The 17,976-nt window shown below is 42.7% G+C and overlaps 1 protein-coding gene across 4 annotated transcripts in view; it reads right to left on the bottom strand.

Moving 5' to 3' along the window:
• Positions 1 to 248: 248 nt before the first annotated feature.
• The window catches only part of MIA3 (MIA SH3 domain ER export factor 3), a 55,351-nt gene continuing 37,623 nt past the window's right edge, over positions 249 to 17,976 (bottom strand). For 2 of the 4 annotated variants that reach the window (XM_032872970.1, XM_032872972.1), the window contains 22 exons: positions 17,935 to 17,956; positions 16,919 to 17,007; positions 16,601 to 16,678; positions 16,399 to 16,509; positions 15,318 to 15,389; positions 15,039 to 15,143; positions 14,242 to 14,364; positions 14,044 to 14,155; positions 12,689 to 12,744; positions 12,508 to 12,598; positions 12,256 to 12,394; positions 6,849 to 6,950; positions 6,135 to 6,195; positions 5,992 to 6,027; positions 5,852 to 5,919; positions 5,645 to 5,745; positions 5,361 to 5,498; positions 4,143 to 4,211; positions 3,940 to 4,019; positions 3,736 to 3,807; positions 1,681 to 1,831; positions 249 to 737 (listed from right to left, as the gene is read on the bottom strand). In XM_032872970.1, the coding sequence (XP_032728861.1) occupies positions 427 to 737; positions 1,681 to 1,831; positions 3,736 to 3,807; positions 3,940 to 4,019; positions 4,143 to 4,211; positions 5,361 to 5,498; positions 5,645 to 5,745; positions 5,852 to 5,919; positions 5,992 to 6,027; positions 6,135 to 6,195; positions 6,849 to 6,950; positions 12,256 to 12,394; positions 12,508 to 12,598; positions 12,689 to 12,744; positions 14,044 to 14,155; positions 14,242 to 14,364; positions 15,039 to 15,143; positions 15,318 to 15,389; positions 16,399 to 16,509; positions 16,601 to 16,678; positions 16,919 to 17,007; positions 17,935 to 17,956 (2,187 nt within the window). In that variant the 3' untranslated portion in view covers positions 249 to 426. The remainder of the gene's footprint in view (positions 738 to 1,680; positions 1,832 to 3,735; positions 3,808 to 3,939; positions 4,020 to 4,142; positions 4,212 to 5,360; positions 5,499 to 5,644; positions 5,746 to 5,851; positions 5,920 to 5,991; positions 6,028 to 6,134; positions 6,196 to 6,848; positions 6,951 to 12,255; positions 12,395 to 12,507; positions 12,599 to 12,688; positions 12,745 to 14,043; positions 14,156 to 14,241; positions 14,365 to 15,038; positions 15,144 to 15,317; positions 15,390 to 16,398; positions 16,510 to 16,600; positions 16,679 to 16,918; positions 17,008 to 17,934; positions 17,957 to 17,976) is intronic. The other 2 variants (XM_032872971.1, XM_032872973.1) reach the window with 1 other exon arrangement.

The raw sequence follows: 17,976 nt of genomic DNA, 5'->3' as shown, positions 1-17,976 counted from the left end.
CTTTGCGACCAGTATTTTAAAAAACCAAGCTAATAAACACCATTGCTCTGTGTTCAACTGGTGTACACTAAAAATAGGGTAATAAATGGAAATACATGTTCTTCTAGCATTTCCACAGGAAATGTTCATATTTCTATGACATTCTAAATCATTTAGCAGTTACATACGTTATATTAACTAAAACACAGGTATTCCTTATTGCACATTTCAAAGTTGAAAGGAGATTCTAGCTTATGAGGTGGTTTTTATTTGGGGGGAAATTATATTTTTCAATTGTTTGGCTCAAAAATGCATACTGCCAGGGCAGCTTAATTCTTAAAACAAACCTTCTAAAATAAACTTTTGGATTCTGAAGCCAATGAAATCCTTTACTCTTAACAAATGGTTCACAGTTCACTTTCTCAGACTAAATGTCAGAGGACAGAGTTACGGGCTCTGTTTTAAAGCCTGTGAACAGTCCTGGCTACTGCTTTGAGAGGCAGGTGGGGGCTCGTCTCTAGAGCCAGAAGGTGGTAAGTCTCTTGCAGCAGGTGGAGGTGGATAATCCTGGGGCCCATGAGTAGGGGGCGGTAGTCGAGGACCAGGAATAAAGTACTCTCTTGGACCAAGAGAGCCTAAAGGTCTAAAAGGTGTGTGTCCCGGTAAAAATTCTCGAGGATCAAGAGGCATGTCCCGTCTTCCAGGTGGAATGCCTGGTGCATATTCTCTTAAGCCTAGTGGTGGACGTAAAGGAGGACCTGGAAAAATAAAAAGTCCTGTAAATACATATGAACACATGTAAACACAGAAGACGGTGGGTATGACAGTCTATAATTTCTCACAACTTCAGAAATCAGGTGGTGGCATCCCTGACTTCAGAGACGAGGCAAACAGGTAAGTTGTATGCCCGTGGCTGGCCGGCCAGGAAGCCACACAGGCAGCATTTAAACATGGCTCTAGCTGGCTTGTGTTTTCTCTTTTACAGAGTTCTGCCATCTTTCTCTCACAAGGGCTTGGTTTAACACTTCAAAGCACCCTAAGCTTGTCGTAGCAAGACAACAGATTACGAAACAAGGGCTTCACTGTAACAAAGATATTTGATCAAGGGAAACTCCAGTGTCTGCTGCCGTGTCAATTCATGGAGTAGCTCCCCGTGGACTTAAACGTGCCGTCCAAATCCAGGTGGTCGCCTACTGGGGAAAGGCCTTCTAGCTCCCCCTAATCAAATTCAGCAACATTTATTAGGCACTAAACTCGACCTTCTCTAGAGCTAACGCTTCCTCTCATTTACTGCCAAGGCAGGAAGTTTAAGTTGAACTGTCCCTCTTCTCTACTCGATGATCCATTGTTTATGCTTTCATCACAGTGATTACAAGCTTTACGTTTCATTATCTATATATCTACGTTCTAGAGGACTTTGTAAGCTCTTGAGTTGGGAGAATTCTAGCCATCAGCAGACATAGTATTTCCAGCTTTCTATTAATATCTCTGGTCTACATGAGATCTACTGCCCATCTCTGTACAGGGGGATTATGCAGCACCCTGTGTCCTAAAAATTGGAGGGAAAGTTAAGATGCACTGGCTTGTCTCACACTTTCATTACCTAGGCCCGTAAAAGCCACTATTAAAATTTCAACAAGGAACAGAGAGAAAAGATGAATTATGCTCTATAAGTCAATTACTACTATTCAATCATCATACCGAATGGTGGAGGAACTGGCCGAGGTCCGAAAGGCCCGCAGAGTTGAGGAGGTGGTCCATATCGAATGGGTGGTGGCAGAGGGCCTCCCATGGGGGAGCTCATGAGGGGCACTCCTGGGAAAGGAGGGGGCCCTTTTGCAGCCACAGTCACCTGCAGAGCAGAAGCAATTACAGTTGTAAAAGACTCTGGTATGACACAAGCACCAACACCAGTAAAAGCTGAAACCCCAGGGTGCCTGGGTGGCTCAGTGGGTTAAGCCTCTGCCTTCGGCTCAGGTCATGATCTCAGGGTCCTGGGATCGAGCCCCCCACATCGGGCTCTCTGCTCAGCAGGGGGCCTGCTTCCTCCTCCCCCTCTGCCTGCCTCTCTGCCTACTTGTGATCTGTCAAATAAATAAAATCTTAAAAAAAAAAGCTGAAACCCAATGAAGCAGATGTCCAGCATCTGTCCAAAGAACAGAACCAGTGCAACAAAACTTGACACCCGCCCCCCAGGGGCGCCTGAGTGGCTCAGTTGGTTGAGCAACTGCCTTCGGCTCGCATCATGGTCCTGGAGTCTGGGATGGAGTCCCGCATTGGGCTCCCAGCTCCGCGGGGAGTCTGCTTCTCCCTCTGACCTTCTCACCTCTCATGCTCTCTCTCACTGTCTCTCTCTCAAATAAATTAAAAATCTAAAAAAAAAAAACAACAACAACAACAAAACTTGGCCCCTCCTGTCTGTTCCTGCCAGCAGCTTAGGCAGGTTCACGGGACGGCACCAAAGCCAAGACGTTCGCTGGAGTTGCACTACTGCTAGAATATGCAAGGGGAAGAGAAATCAAGAGGATGGCTGACGGACACTAACAGAGGTGACTCCCACAAACACCATGATCGACTCCCAGGGCGACACCTTCACCCCACGTCCTTCCCACTGCCACAACAGCGCATCATTTCCATACTGAGCATGGACAGAACAAAGAAAGATCCACTCTCTACACATGTCACTAGAGCCACTATTCAGAGTGCCTTCAATCTCCTTTCACATATTCTCTCTCATCCTCAGATCTCTCGACCTCTGAGCAGGAAGATTTCCTGTTTTAAATGAGGGCGCAGAGTATCAGAAGATTTGCTGACCGTCACACGGCATGTAAGAAGCTGTTGCAGTTCAGGATCTGGTCTGCCTCCAAGCCTGTCCTCCTTGTGCCTGCGCTTCCCTCACTAACAAAAGGGGCTCTGCTCTCAAGTCCACTCCCAACGGGTCTCAGTTGCAAGCTGCCCTAGGATAAAACAACCTCAAGAGATCCGTGTCCCTGGAGTCCTGCACTGAAATGTGGAGGCATTTTCCAACAGAAACGATGTTCTATATACAAGGAGGCAAGCACAGCACCAATATTTACCTTCGTGCACCAGTAACGCTGTGCTTTATAGTAAGAGACACTGACCTTTCCCACGGGAAACTGGGTTGGAAATTCTAAAGCGTCAGATCACACACACTCTGATTTCAGCACACAGAAGCACCGTGAGCCATGCTCGGAGCACCAGCGCAGCTCTCACAGAGAATACACTTCTGTGCATGGTCCTGAAGGCTACTGCTGACAACGGGCACAACAACAATGACCGGTTTTCACGGGTCATTATTCACTTCCGGCAAGTGTTCTTCCTTTACCAATCTGTAAGTTCAGGTCATTCAAAGCAGGGTCTGCCTAGTATACAACTGGAGATATTCAGCACACTTGCAAACACGTAAACGGGGAATTAGGCTATATATAATTAATTTACTCTGCCTCAGAACACTGGACGCCAACGCACACACAGCACACAGTTGCAGTGATGACTTTCTGCTGCCTTTGGTTACAACAGATGTTCCCTCCTGGTTAACAGCCTGACCCAAATGGGGGAAAAACCCCGACCAGTCAGATTTCAGCAATCCAGCAACACTTCCAAGTCAAGAACAACAGTAGGATCAATACTGCCGTGCAATTCAAAGCAAAGCAGATTAGTGTCATGCTCGTCATATCCTTTCCAGAAATATACCAAGTAACAGCTCAGCTCAGTCCTCAACCTCCAAGTACTTACTACTACTGACTGCTCAGCCACAGATGTACTGCTGGGAACTGAAGGGCCTTCAGGGTCTTGGGGAACAGTTTGCTTTTTAAAAAATGAGATAGTACAGCTATAACAGACACACAAGAGATGGATAACACAAACAGAGGGTGTTGTAATGAAGTTTAAGGTTTCCTGAAATACCTAATTACAATTCAGAGCAACTGTGGAACTTACCTTGCCTTCATCCATCATCTTAGTAGGGGAAGAGCCTCTCGAGCTGCTGTTCATCATGGGAGCTACACCAGATCCCGGATCTGCCGAAGGCCAGAGAATGGATTTGGACTTATCCTGACGTATATACTCTTTGAGGAAAAACTAAGAGATCCTCTGCCCACTTCCTCCATGGTTTTAGACCCAAACACACTCAGATCCCTTACCAGAGGCAGAGGGTTTCCCAGATGCGTCAGATGACCATCGAGGACGAGGCAGAGGTCCATCCATTGACCCTTAAGATAAAAAGAAAAGAACCCTTGCATGGATTTTTCAGAAGAAACAAACCAATTATGGACAGGTCAGGGTTCAACTCTACCTAGAAAGCAACATTAAAAATGGCTCTCCTAATACATAAGGGGAAATCCCAACTTAGGCACAAAGCTTAAGAATTAAAACAAGAAGGGTGCCTGGGTGGCTCCACTGGTTAAGCGTCTGCCTTTAGCATAGGTCATGATCCTGGAATCGAGTCCCACATCAAGTTCCCTGCTCAGCTAGAGTCTGCTTCTCCCTCTCCCTCTGCTGCTCCCCCTGCTTGTGCTCTCTCTCTAAATGTCAAATAAATAAATAAAATCTTTAAAAAAAAAAAAAAAGAATTAAAATAAGAACTGATGGATTCAAAGATCAGCAATAAAACCTGCATGTTAATGGCACGAGCTGGTGCTTTGAGTGACAGGCCTGATACAGTTGTACAGGCTGATGTTTTCAGTCTGTATGATCTGACTTCCACACCTCAACAAGTATTACAGACATGTCTTTGGTTAGAAACAGACTCACAGCACTGTGTATTAATGAGAAATGAGCATATGTTCCAGTAATTATATAGTCTTGAAGCTACTTTAATAATATTTGAGAGGAACGCCATATTTTTACTTCACAGTAAAAAAGTAAAAAGCAAACAGTAACAATTATATTTTCTTACTTACAAATGCATTTTATGTATTTATTTTATAATACTTCATATATGTTACAGTAATATTAGTAACAATGCTTTCTGTTCTAAAGCAGATCTTGCAGCAGACTACACACCAAAACAAACTGACATTTTCTTCCCTATACTGGACAGACCCAAATTCTAAAAACATTGTTTGCATTAGAATTCTCAAGATAAACCATAAGAGACTCTTGACAGGAAACAAACTGAGGGTTGCTGGGGGGAAGCGGGGTGGGGGAATGGGTAAAGTGGGTGATGGGCATTAAGGAGGACACATGATGGAATGAGCACTGGGTGTTATAGAAGACTGATGAATCACTTAACTCTACCTCTGAAACCAATAATACATTATATGTTAATTAACTAAATTTAAATTTTAAAAAAATCTTAAATAAAAGGGGGGGTAATCCTCTAGAAACCGTTTACTACAAGGTAAAATGTGAACGCTCACCAAATTCACCTCTCGGCATCTCTCTTCGATTAAGCGTAGCAGACAGAGGCCTCGCCGGCGGGTCAGCCGTCGGTGGAGGGGAGCACTCCCCGCCACTCACAGGAGATGGACCGAAAGAGCCATTCTGGCTTAGAGGGCCTGAAGACGACAGTGAACTGTTAGCACCCTGAGGCAACCTTTCTTCCCTTTAGTAAGTTCATCGGAATGAAGACACACAGAACCAGAACGTAATGCACACACACTCCGCACACAGCCTCAGGCGCTGCCCCCAAAGTGCAGCCCACCTCTCCATGGAGGGTTCTGGGTGTTGGGCCTGCCAGGCCTCGGCTTCACAATCACAGGCTCTTCTTGCAGCGCTGCCATCTTCTGGGATAATTCCAGTAACCTTGAATACAGAGAAAAGACAACCTCCATTCCTTACGAGATACCAAGCAGCACTGCCTCTGGAAACCCGAGAACGCGCCGAGAAACCGGAATTCCACATCACGTACTTGTGTCTCAAGTTGGCGGCTTCCCTTTTCTCCTCAGTGATAGCTCTTTCTGCAGCACGGGCTTTGAGCTACGGGACAAAGAGACCCTAATCAGTGCTGGCACGCCAGACACGAAGTAAAGGAAAGGAAAAAAAACTTACCCAGTTATCATGAGCTTTCTTCTCATGAGTAGCAATCTGAAAGACAACACGTGGACAACTGCACGTGGGGACCGGGCGCCGCGGCCACGGCCAGCGTCTGTCTCAGACCCCGAGGAACCCACAGCCGCAGGGAGGAGAATTACCTGGGTTTTGAACGAGCGCTCGGTCTTCAGCAGTTCCTCTTCCATCTCTTCAATTCTGCGCCTAAGAATCACAGTGGCTTTGCTCAGCTAAAGTGCAACTCAAGAAAATCTGAAACCATCTCACCACTCGCCCCTTACTGCGACACCCGCGCTCCCTCGCAGAAACACTCACATGGTCACGATCAGAGAGGAACACGATCAAAACTAAGACGACCTAATTTCCTTATTATTTACATGGCAGGAGAGCCTGAGTTGACACACTGTAATTTTCTGGACTGTTCTTCAACACTCTCAAGCAATCCTCCTACGACAATCTTCCTCCACAAAGCTTTTTCTTCCTTTAATGACAGCCACAGAGACTTGCCCAGAGCTGTGGCTACAGCTCTGTGGCACAAGGGCTGTAATGATTCCGGATACAGCACTACAGCAAGCGGGCTCCCTGAAAGAATTCCTCCAACACACAGAACCGCCCAGCACGAACCAAGCTCCCTGAAGGTCTTGCCCGCACAGGGTGGGTATACGGCAATGGCTGCTAACGTGACACTCTTCCCTTCGTTAACTTAAAATGCATTTTTTCTCATGGGAATTAACTATTCACATCCTGTGACCATTTATTTATGTTCTCTGCTGTTTTGTTCTACACAATGTAACACGGTTTTTAAAGATGCCAACAGCCGCCCCCGGCACCGACCCCACGCTCGAAGCTGAACTCACTTGTAAGTTTTCACTTCTTCCGCAGCCAGGAGCGCCTTCTCGTCAGCAGCTGACAGCCGCTGCTCTCTCTCCTGCCGCTCGTACTCTTCCTGACTCAGTTTCCTAAGACAAAATTGGCTGTCAGTCAGACGGGTTTCTGTCTTCCCAGCAGTCTGCCCGAATGCCTCTACTCAAACATCACCCCCCCTCCCCTCTAAAATGCACAGACATACAGAGTCACGGAAGAATTCAAACTTGCCACTCCAGGATAAAAATCCATCTCTGGCCTGTCAGCAAATCACCTGCATTTTTTAACTTCTTGTAATTCTTGACACACTAGAAACTAGTTTAGCAAATGTCACTCTATGCCCACCGACTAGTTCCTTGCGCTTAACACAGTGAAAGGACATTTTACTTGACTGTGTAAGGCCCTGGCTGATCGACTTCACACCATTAAGCTTCTCAGGCCTAAGCAAGGGGTAATTACTTCTCTTCTTTCTACCAGAGGAAAACCTGTAATTACTTCCCTTGTTCTACCATGGAAGGACTGCCTCTCAATCCAAGATGGGTACTGCAATAAAATAGCCAGAGAAAGAAAGAGCCTTCTAAAAGAGTCTTCTAGCTTCTAAACTGTGTAGTTAACCAACCACAGAACATTCCTGTGCTTCAGATATGGGACTCCTACTACCTATTTCAGTGGCATGATGATTCAAGAAAGAAAAATCTCAGAATTAGCAATGTCTAGTGAATAAAACAGAAAAAGGGGCACCTGGGTGGCACAGTGGGTTGAGCCTCTGGCCTTGGGCTCTCGTCATGATCTCAGGGTCCTGGGATCGAGCCCCACATTGGGCTCTCTGCTTAGCAGGGAGCCTGCTTCCCCCTCTCTCTCTGCCTGCCTCTCTGCCTACTTGTTATCTTTCTGTCAAATAAATAAAAATCTTCAAAATAAAACAGAAAAAGAATCCCAGCTATTCCATAATCAGGGTCTTACCTACTGGAAACTGGTTTTGACCCAATTAACCTTCAACCTCCAGATGCCCATCTAAAATAAATCAATTGCAATGGGAACGTTTATGGGTTGAAAAATGCTATTTTGTTACCCTTGTACATCTTTGGCTACAAGTCTAATTCAGAAGACCCTTAACTTGAAATTTAAATTTCTATGAATCAGAGCAAAATGAGAAGAGCTATATGGTTAAAAGGTTTAACAAGGAAAAAAAAGTTTATGTATTCTTTTATAACTGCCCATTCAATTCTCAGCAAAGTATTTTATGAATGGCTACACTATACTGGCTACTTCCTGAGATGCTAAGATAAAAGTACTGGCAAAGTACTATCCCTGCACTAACAGAGCTCATAGTTGTATATGTGAAAGATACACATAAGAACAGAAAAATCCCTGACTCTGGCTTAGGAAGAAAGGTGAGAAATGGGGGGTCTTGAAGGAAAGATCAATCAGAATTTTTTTCCTGGTAATGAATAAGCTGGTCTGAGAATACTGAAAACAATTAGAACATCAGACAAAAATAAAAAGACTCTGCCTGAAACATTAGAGACTTAATATATTAGTTGACAAGTTAATATATGAGGCCAAGCTCCAGGGGAAAAAGAAATCTCAGAATTACAAGAAAGCCTGGCATCTGAAGCCACCTTTCTCCCAGGTTCATTCCATGCACTGAAGACCATGGAGACATAAGGAGACTGAGAAGAACTTTCACCAGATCCGGGTTCAAAGAAAAATGGAGTTCAAGGTCGCCAATGAAGGGGACCTCCAATCAAAATCCGAGGCTTTGGGTTTGGACTAGAAAGAGCTGTGCAAACAGGCAACACAGTGTCCTCTAAAGGGACAAGGCCAATTTTAAACGACGTAAATTGCTGACTGGATTAAAGTAACAATCTCATGCTACAAATAAACTCAAATCTTTTCCGTAGGAAAATAACATCATCCTAGACCTCTAGTTTTCTCTACGGTTATTATAGACAATTTCTGCCACTAAGTCAAAACTGACCAGGCACTCCACAAAACACTGAGATCAAATCTAAAAACCAAGAGGGATGGACCCATAGCTGAATCTTTATAGACTTTAAAATAATTATGCTTATATAATCAAAGAAGTAAAAGTCAAAATTATAAATTTTAGCAGATCTGTAAAATTGAACCATAGTAACTGAAATTAAGAATTATTAATAGGGGGCGCCTGGGTGGCTCGGTGGGTTAAAGCCTCTGCGTTTGGCTCAGGTCATGATCCCAGGGTCCTGGAATTGAGTCCCGCGTCGGGTTCTCTGCTCCGCAGGGAGCCTGCTTTCTCCTCTCTCTTTGCCTGACTCTCTGCCTGTTGTGATCTCTGTCTGTCAAATAAATAAATAAGATCTTAAAAAAAAAATGAATTATTAATAGGGGCTCCTGGGTGGCTCTGTTGGTTAAGTGCCTGACTCTTGATTTCGGCTCAGGTCATGATCTCAGGCTCATAGTGTCGAGTCCCACATCAGGTGCCTCACTCAGAGAGGACTCTGCTTTAGATTTTCTACCCTCCCTCGCCCCCTCTGCCCCTGTGCATGAGTACATGTGCGTGCATGCTCTCAAACAAATAGATTTTAATTAAAAAGCCCTCAATGAATGATTTTAGCAGCTGACTTGACAAAGAGAAGTGAGACCTTAGCACATGAGACAGGTCAGAAAAAACGCCATTCAGAATGCAGCAAATCAGGTAAGAATGTAGGAGACACAGGGGAAATATAAAAAAAATTTAAATTGAATCTTACAAAGAAGAGAGATTAAAGCAGAATCAATATACAAAGCAAGATCCCCAAAACCAAGAGGTGCCAATGACCCCAAGCAGCATAAATACAAACAAGATGGGGAGAGAGCGGAGAAACAAAAAATGCACACACACACCCTCACACCTGAACACCTCCCACTAACACTGCTGAAGAACCAGAAAGGATGACTGAAGGCTCCAAGGGCAGCGGTGAGACACTGAGGAGGGAAGACAATGGATACTGGACTCCTCAAAGGAACTACAAAACCAGAAAGTAACTGGTTACTTTCAAAGTAATGAAATTAAGTAACTGCAAGCATCTCACAGCCAGCAGAACAATCCTTAGAAAGATGTTATCACAAGATCAACTGATCCTATCTGTCACTAAAGGATGGCCTTCGAGGAGACTGAAAGAGACCCACAGTGAAAAACTACAGACGTGGGCGAGGAGGAAGAGCTACAGGAACTATGCAAGTGTGTGTCAGCAGAATGAACGCTGGCCGGACCGCGATGCAGTACGACACTGAAACGTCTCTGGAGTTTAGGTGTAGAGGGAATGACAATGTCATTCGAATAGCATCTACCTCAGACGGGAGCTAAAGCCCAGAAAGAGGCACACTTACTCATGTCTATCACACTGTAACAAGTTCAGGACCCGTGTTATGGTCTTTAGGGTAAGCATAGGAGGAGAGAAAGAGCAACCTCTAACTACCAAGCCTTAAAGAGCACAAAAGCAGAATTATGAAAAATACTCCAACAATCCAAAGGACAGAAAGAAGGAAGAAACAGGAACACAGAACAGACCCATCAAACAGAAAGCAAACAGTAACAGGTAGATTTATTTTATTTTACTTTCATTTATTTATTTTTTTTATTTTTACGTAATCTGTACACCCAACATGTGGCCTGAACTCACAACCCTGAGATCAAGAGTCCCATGCTCTACCAAGTGAGCCAGCTTGGTGTCCCAGTCACACGTAGATTTAAACCTCTCTGTGTGTGTGTGTGTGTGTGTGTGTGTGTGTGTGTTGAGGAGTTACATAGAAAAAATGTGCACTCACCCAGTCTCTATAGCTACATACCTATTTACGCCACAACAGACTCCAGAAAAGATTTTAAGAAACATAAACGTTTCAATGGGCAGAGACTGCCAGGTGGAGAAACTGTAAAAGGGTATTTTTCTGCAGAGAAAGCAGCATACATAGTGACAATGAGGCTCAGAGTGGCATGAGGAACTGTGTTCAGTGTGGTTGCAGGTCGGAAAGCATCAGAAGTTGCTGCAGAAAATGCACCTGGAGAAGCAGCTCCAGACAACTGAGGAAGTGTCCTGTGTGCCTGCGCAAGAGTCTAGAACTGATCCAGAAGAGAATGGAGCACTCCTGACAGATTTTAAGCACTCGAGGCCATGCAGGGACCTGCGTTTTAAGCGAGTTCACTCGAGACTGAGAATGAATAAGAGCCTGGAAGGGGGATATGAGAAAGGGCAGGTGATGAGAGGTCCCGTCAGGGACTGGCAGGAAAGAGGATGTGGACCTGAACTAACCCAGGCTCTGGGGATGGAAAGCACGGTACAAACCAGATATGCTCGACGGACCAAATAAACCAGTGCCACAATGACTATCATGAAGAAAAACAACCGTCATTTAGGAAATTAAGAGTATTTTTGGTGGCAAAGAAATACTCTTTAAAAAAAAAAAAAAAAGGTAATGAAATTAGGAATATTTCTCTGAAAACAGGCCAGGTATTTAGAGCTGGCCTGAACAAAATCTAGAAAATCTAAACTGACTGCATGGTGAGCAAAGAATCCGAGAAAACATCAGTGGTCTGCTTTCGATGTTTCATGGCACCAGGCAATAGCAGCCTGAGCATTTAAAAAAGAGAAACTTTGCTCAGCAGAATAAGCCTTCTCAGAGGCCGCCATATATCTATTTTTAGAGAATTCTAGTAATTTTGTGGAGGAAAAAAACTTAAAATGAACTCCAAAAGTCTATCTTTCAAGAAACACACCTAATTCCAGATTTGAGATGGAGATTTCAAGATATTAATACCTAAATATACACACGGAACAGGTACGTCTACATTTAAAACTCCAAACACCCTCACCACAATTCCAGTATGTAACGTTTAACCTGAGCATTTGACTAACTCCAACTTAGGATACCTTCAAATAACTAAATTTTTGGAGTGTTTATTCTACTAAACATCGTGTCCTACAAATCACTCAGGATTCTCAAAGGCTGTATTAAGAAGTAGTAGACTAGGGGTGCCTGGGCGGCTCAGCTGGTTAAGCAGCTGCCTTCAGCTCAGATCACAATCCTGGAGTCCCTGGATGGAGTCCCGCACATCAGGTTCCCTATTTGGTGGGGAGTCTGCTTCTCCCTCTGACCCTACACCCCCATGCTTGCTCTTTCTCCCTTGCTCTCAAATAAATAAAATCATAAAAAAAAAGAGCAATAGAACAGACACAGGACAAATCACACTTACTTAAAATGCCACAAAGAAAGTAAAGTACATGGCAGAGCACGAGAGGGACTGGGTCTTCACAAAGCACATGCCACAGCAAGACCACTGCACCAGTAAACCACTCCCTGTCAAACAACCTGCAGTCCGGTAATGCACACGTTCACTTACACGGCGAGACGGCTAACGACTAGGCACGATTATCTTACTTTTGCAGCGCCATCTCCTTCTGCTGGTACAGCTCATTCAGAATCTCTACTTTCTGCCTCAGGGTTTGGCATTCATCCTCCAGGATGGCTTTGGCTGACTGCAGTGAATGGCGGTCATCTTCTAATTTCTTTATTTGGTCTGGAGAGATAAAACGGTTAAGCTGGGTGTGTGCACAGGGCTCACAAACTGGTGGGGCAGGGGGGCTGGAAGGAGTTAGAAACTCAGCACTTTCTTCTCAGCAAGCAGCCTACCTTCCAGGTTACATTTAGTAGACATCGAGGCTCTAAGCTTAACTTGTAGAAGTTTTAGATCCTCTTCAACTACTGAAATTGCAGTTTGTGTCTAAAAATTCCAACAGAGAGAACTATCCTTAGAAGGGAGGCACAATGAGAATTCACAGGCACTTACAGTACTCCACAGAAAAGCTCATACCCGAGAAATGTCCATCATCTGCTTAATTTGATTTTTCACTTTCTCACTCTGGTCACCTAAAATACAAAAAGCTTTAATTGCCTTTTCCTCCTTTGCTTTTTAACTGTATTTTCTTGATTTCTCCAAAAATAAACAATTATAATTATGTTCAAATATTCAAAGGAAAAACAAATCTACCAAGAGAACTAATTAGGCTCCATGACTTTTAAGAGAATTGCAAATTCAAAAAGCGAATTCCCAGTTTGTACATCAAAAGTGTTATCTGTGCCATTCTCAAACCAGAAGGGATGTGTGAACTAAAGCTATTTCTTCTTGTTCAGATCTGTGTCCACCTGGTCATGTGTCTTATTTAGACAGACTTCCTCTTCCATTCTCCCCTTGAATCTGCTACCAGGCATGGTTGAAAATGCCCACTGTGAAAGCAATATCCGATTTGAAAAACATGTCCAGAAACGTCCTTCATCAGTAAACACTGCTACCCTTCAGCTCCACTCTCACGGCCTTCATTAGTTTATGGCTCCCCCGACTTCAGTACTCTTGAAATCGGTTGTGGGCCTTAAAACTGTAGAGCTACAGAGATGATGAGCCCTAAATTCAAAGGTCATCCCCACAGCAATGAGACATAAATTTCTCCTACTGAACAGTGTTCACACTTACAGGTCTAAGTCACAGCTCTGCTGCTCTCCCTCTAGTGGAAACAGTCCTCAGTAGTATGGAAAAGCAGAGTCTAGGTTCATTGCACACCCACTGCTATACCACAGCCCTGCAACCCACTTCTGCCCAGTGCGCAAAGAGGTGTTTCTAAGCCCAGTGATAGGCATCTACAACCCTTAACACTTAAGTTAATCAGGGGACAGCTGGGTGGCTCAGTCGGTTAAGTGGCTGCCTTCGGCTTAGGTCACGATCCCAGTGTCCTGGGATGGAGTCCCAAATCGGGGTCCTTGCTTGGCAGGGAGCCTGCTTCTCCCTCTGTCTGACAATCTGGCTGCCTGTGCTCCCTCTCTCTGAGATAGATAAATAAATAAATAAGTATATAATCAATCTTAGGAAAAAAAAAAGGCAGCAGCAGCTAGTCAGGGGCACCTGGGTAGCTCAGTCAGTTAAGCATCTGACTCTTGATTTCAGTTCCCATCATGATCTTGGGGTTCTGAGATCAAGCTCTGCATTGGACTCCTTGCTCAGTGGGGAGCCTGCTTGAGATTCTCTCCCTCTCCCCTGGCCCCTGCTCTTTCTAAAATAAATACATCGTTTAAAAAAAAAAAAAAAAAGAGGAAGTTAGTCAGCCAAAAGGAGCATCAGTGTACTTAAAGACAGGAACACAAAAAGAGGTCCAACCTCCCTGAAACCAAGCTTACCTCCCACTTCTCCATTTGCTAATTCATCTAACTCACTTCCTCCTTTACTGTGACCTGCAGATTCAGATTCACAATCTAACAGATTCAGCTGGGTAATGCAGTTAGTCAAAGCCTAGAAAAGAAGCAAAGGGACATTAGAAAGAGCTTCTCAAATAGATTTCATGAGGATTAAGCATGTAGTCAAGAGAATAAACTTACATTAATATTATCATCTTTGTGAGTAAGAGCTACTTCCAAATTTTTCTGAGATTTCTCAAATGCTTTGATTTGGTCACTGAGCTCAGCATGTGATTTGCTCCAGTCTTTGATTTCTTGCTGCAACTGAAAAGTTAAAACACATGAATTTCCAAAGGCTAGGGCTCTTGCACTGGACACATCAGGAATATATGAATGAGACAGGGAAGCAGGGAGCCATGCTATTCTTTGGCCTGTCACTATGGACTGAGGCCTTCGTGATGGGAGAGGGGAGAGTGGCTCCTACCCTCATAGCTGCAGCAAGCACATGAGATGAGAGCTGTCGAGGAAGTCAACCCAGTTACTGCAGAAAACTGCAGCCCATTCAAATAATTCACTTTCACAGGAACAGAACACATTTCACTGTCTCCCATGTCCACACTCCAGATCATGTAACCTTCCTTTTTTCAGTGAAGCAGTAATTGCTCAAAAAAGGGTTAAAATTCATAATTCTTTGGTCAAGAAGCAAATCCGTCATCCCACTGAGGCTATTCAAATTAATAATTGGTTGGTATTTGACAAGACAAAGACTAAAAACACTCTGACAGCTATAAGAAATTATAGATAAGAACAGAAAATCTAGAACAGATGGAGGATATATACATGCACTCAATTTTGGAAGCTTAAACTTTGCATATCTAAGAATAAAATTCTGCATACATATTTCATTTCCTTAAAAACAGATCTGAGAAAAGATACTCAAGGGATAATGATACCCAGTCCCTTCATCCACATAATCTAGGACATTAACTTTTCTTTACCTGTTCTTTCTTCTTCTTAAGCTTAGCATTTTCCTCTTTAATCCGATGGCACTCAGACTTCACCTTCTCTTCACTAAGTTTGGCTTCATTAAGCGCAATCTGAACCTAATGCAAAACACTCCTATTAGTGAGTTAATTCCAAAGGAGGGGTATTACACTTTCCCAATTAGACATCATATAGTTTTCATTTATTGCAAATTCTAGCACATATCAAATGTTTGCTCCTCAACAAAACTAAGACACTTTATTAACATCTTGCAGAATTAAAGGCAGCTTTACCTCTGAAAATTCTGAGGCATTCACTGAAATGACATCCTTTAGCCTCTCTATAGATTTCTTGCTTTCTGATATCTGCCATGTGGAAGAACACAAAAAATGTATTAGGATTTTAGTATAAACAGTAGGATATGTGCTAAAAAGATGAAACGCTATCCCAGAGCCATCGCCTACATATCAGGTAAAAGCAGGTGATTCAGTGTTAGCTGGGGAGAAAAGTCAAGACTGTAAAGAGGTAAGAAAAAAATAACTGGAGCCCTAACTGCGTGCATCTACGACCTTCCTTGCTATGAGCTAATGTGGTAGGTAGATGACCAGACAAAAAGGTGAAAAAAAGCAGGGAGAAAAAAAAAAAAAAAGAAAGGAAAAGAAATGTTCAAGTAGTCCAGTTGAAATCAACTGGCAGAGAAAAAAAAAAATCCCCAAGGTCACCTTAAAAATTCTCTTGCCTGAACTAAAAATGGTTGGACTTGAGGACAGAGAGACAAATCTCACTTATGGAAGAATTCCAGATAATCTGTCAAGGTACTGCCTCCTAAGGAGGTGGAACAAATACTTCACTTTTTTCATCCCAGGCTGGGCATGGGTACTTCCTTCAGAAGTGAACAGTACACTAAGAGTGGGAATGGGTCTACTGAGAGTAGAGAAACCTGGCAAATACCTGGTCAGCCAGGTCACAAGCTCAGCTGGGTGTGCAACATATGCGAACTCTGAAACTTCCGGTAGTTCTTAAACGGTTCTAAAAGGCTTGTTTTTAAAAGGAATCATGCAAAACAAAACAAAGTACTAGAACTGTTCAACAGGGCTACGGTTTCTTAGTTGCGCTACATGTTTCAGATGGCAGAGCCAAGCAATACAGAAATTGTCCAGGGCTGAGGACAAAAATATTTCCGAGGACCATGAAAATAACAGCTTGTGGTATTAGCATTTAAGATTCCATGAAGACAGATGGATATTGGTTCAACTTCCCTGTCTCCCAATCCTCCTTTGGTTACACCCTGGGAAAATGCAGAGTTCATTCCACCCTATCTACAAAACAGTTTGAAAGCTAAATTACAGTTAACGATTTGTAATAAACCCTTACCAAGTCCTGATTCTTGACATTCTGTTCCCTCTCGGATTCTAACATAACACGCAGATTTTTAGCTGTATCATCCAGAATTTCATTAGTTTCTTCAAGTTTCTTGATTGTATCCTATTAAAAGAGACATTAAAATTAATAGTAACTACTCACTATTTTTCTTTTGTTTTTAGAATGTAATCTCAAAAAGAGAAAGGATTTTTACCTTATATTTAATTGCTTCGTCAGACAGAATCATATTTTGTTTCTTAGTCTCTTGAACATGTTTCTTTGACTCCTTAATCTATTTAAAATAAAGCACACAGAATTCAGAACTATAAATCACAGGGGTATCAAAACTTATCTGAGTAGGTAACCCCTTAGAGAAGAAAGATGTACTTTACACATACGATGATTACTTCAGATCTGGATGGCTCATAGGAAATAATGAAATTTTAAAATACCATAATAACTGCACCATAACAGAGGAGGAAATAATTCAACCTGGAATCATGAGGGGAAAATATTGAAAGAATGATTATACCTTCTGTTCGTAATTTGACAACTTTTGTACAAGTTCTGCGTTTTCTTTCATGATATTCTTCACCTTTGCAGCAATCTGCTGTTCAGTAACTAAAGGGGAGAGGAAATCCATAAGATTATTATGAGAACTAAGTAAAACTAAATAACCCAATGTATTAGCAGCACATTACCTAGCACTATGAGGAAAAGAACTTCTTAACATAACTATTACGCTTTTGAGAAAGTAACCTGCAGTTCATGGCAAATAACGGTGTAAAAATACTACTAAAATAAGGAAAACAGGGGTGCCTGGGTGGCTCAGTCAGTTGAGTGTCTGCCTTCTGCTTGGGTCGTGATCCTAGAACCCCATCAGGTTTCCTGCTCAGAAAGAGAGCCTGTTTCTTCCTCTGTCCTTCCCCCAGCTCATTCTCTCAATCTCTCTCTCTCTCAAATAAATAAAATCTTAAAATAAATAAATACATAAAATAAGAAAAATATAATAAGGACCCTTCCTTCAGTGAGATTCCAATTTATTTCAAAAATAGGAAATATAATAAAGTATTTTTAGCTTGATATCCTTCCCTTCATGGTGTACCTTTCTTCTCTGAAACTGTGATCATTCAAATATATGTCATTTGCAAAAAGAAAAAGACAAAAAATACAAGCACACTGATTTACATCTCTATTCCCCAAATTATATACTTAAATATTTACTGTATTGATCAAACCATTAGCTCAGGAACACTGTTCATATGCAATAAATTTGCAGTAAGTCAACAAAGCCAATCTGCCCCAAATCAAACTAATCATCTTCCTCCTCCCACAATTTGTTCCACTTCACCTCCTATCTCAGTTGGTAGCATCACTATCTACACTCTGTCATCCAAGCTAGCAACTAGGATTAATAAAATGTTCAGGAGTGAGTAAGTCAATCAGACATCAGAAGTCACCGTATCTATTTCTAGCTTACATAAAACTCATATCAAACACTAGTACTGAGGGAAGAGTACAAACAACAGAATAAGCCTAAGTATTTACCTTGATATACTCTACTCTTTACCTAGAAGAAAAATAAAATTA

This window comes from Lontra canadensis, unplaced genomic scaffold (assembly GCF_010015895.1).
Source record: "Lontra canadensis isolate GAN:19392208 unplaced genomic scaffold, GSC_riverotter_1.0 scaffold46, whole genome shotgun sequence".
Classification (NCBI taxonomy): Eukaryota; Metazoa; Chordata; class Mammalia; order Carnivora; family Mustelidae; genus Lontra; species Lontra canadensis.
This window is presented reverse-complemented; position numbering and strand designations above follow the sequence as displayed.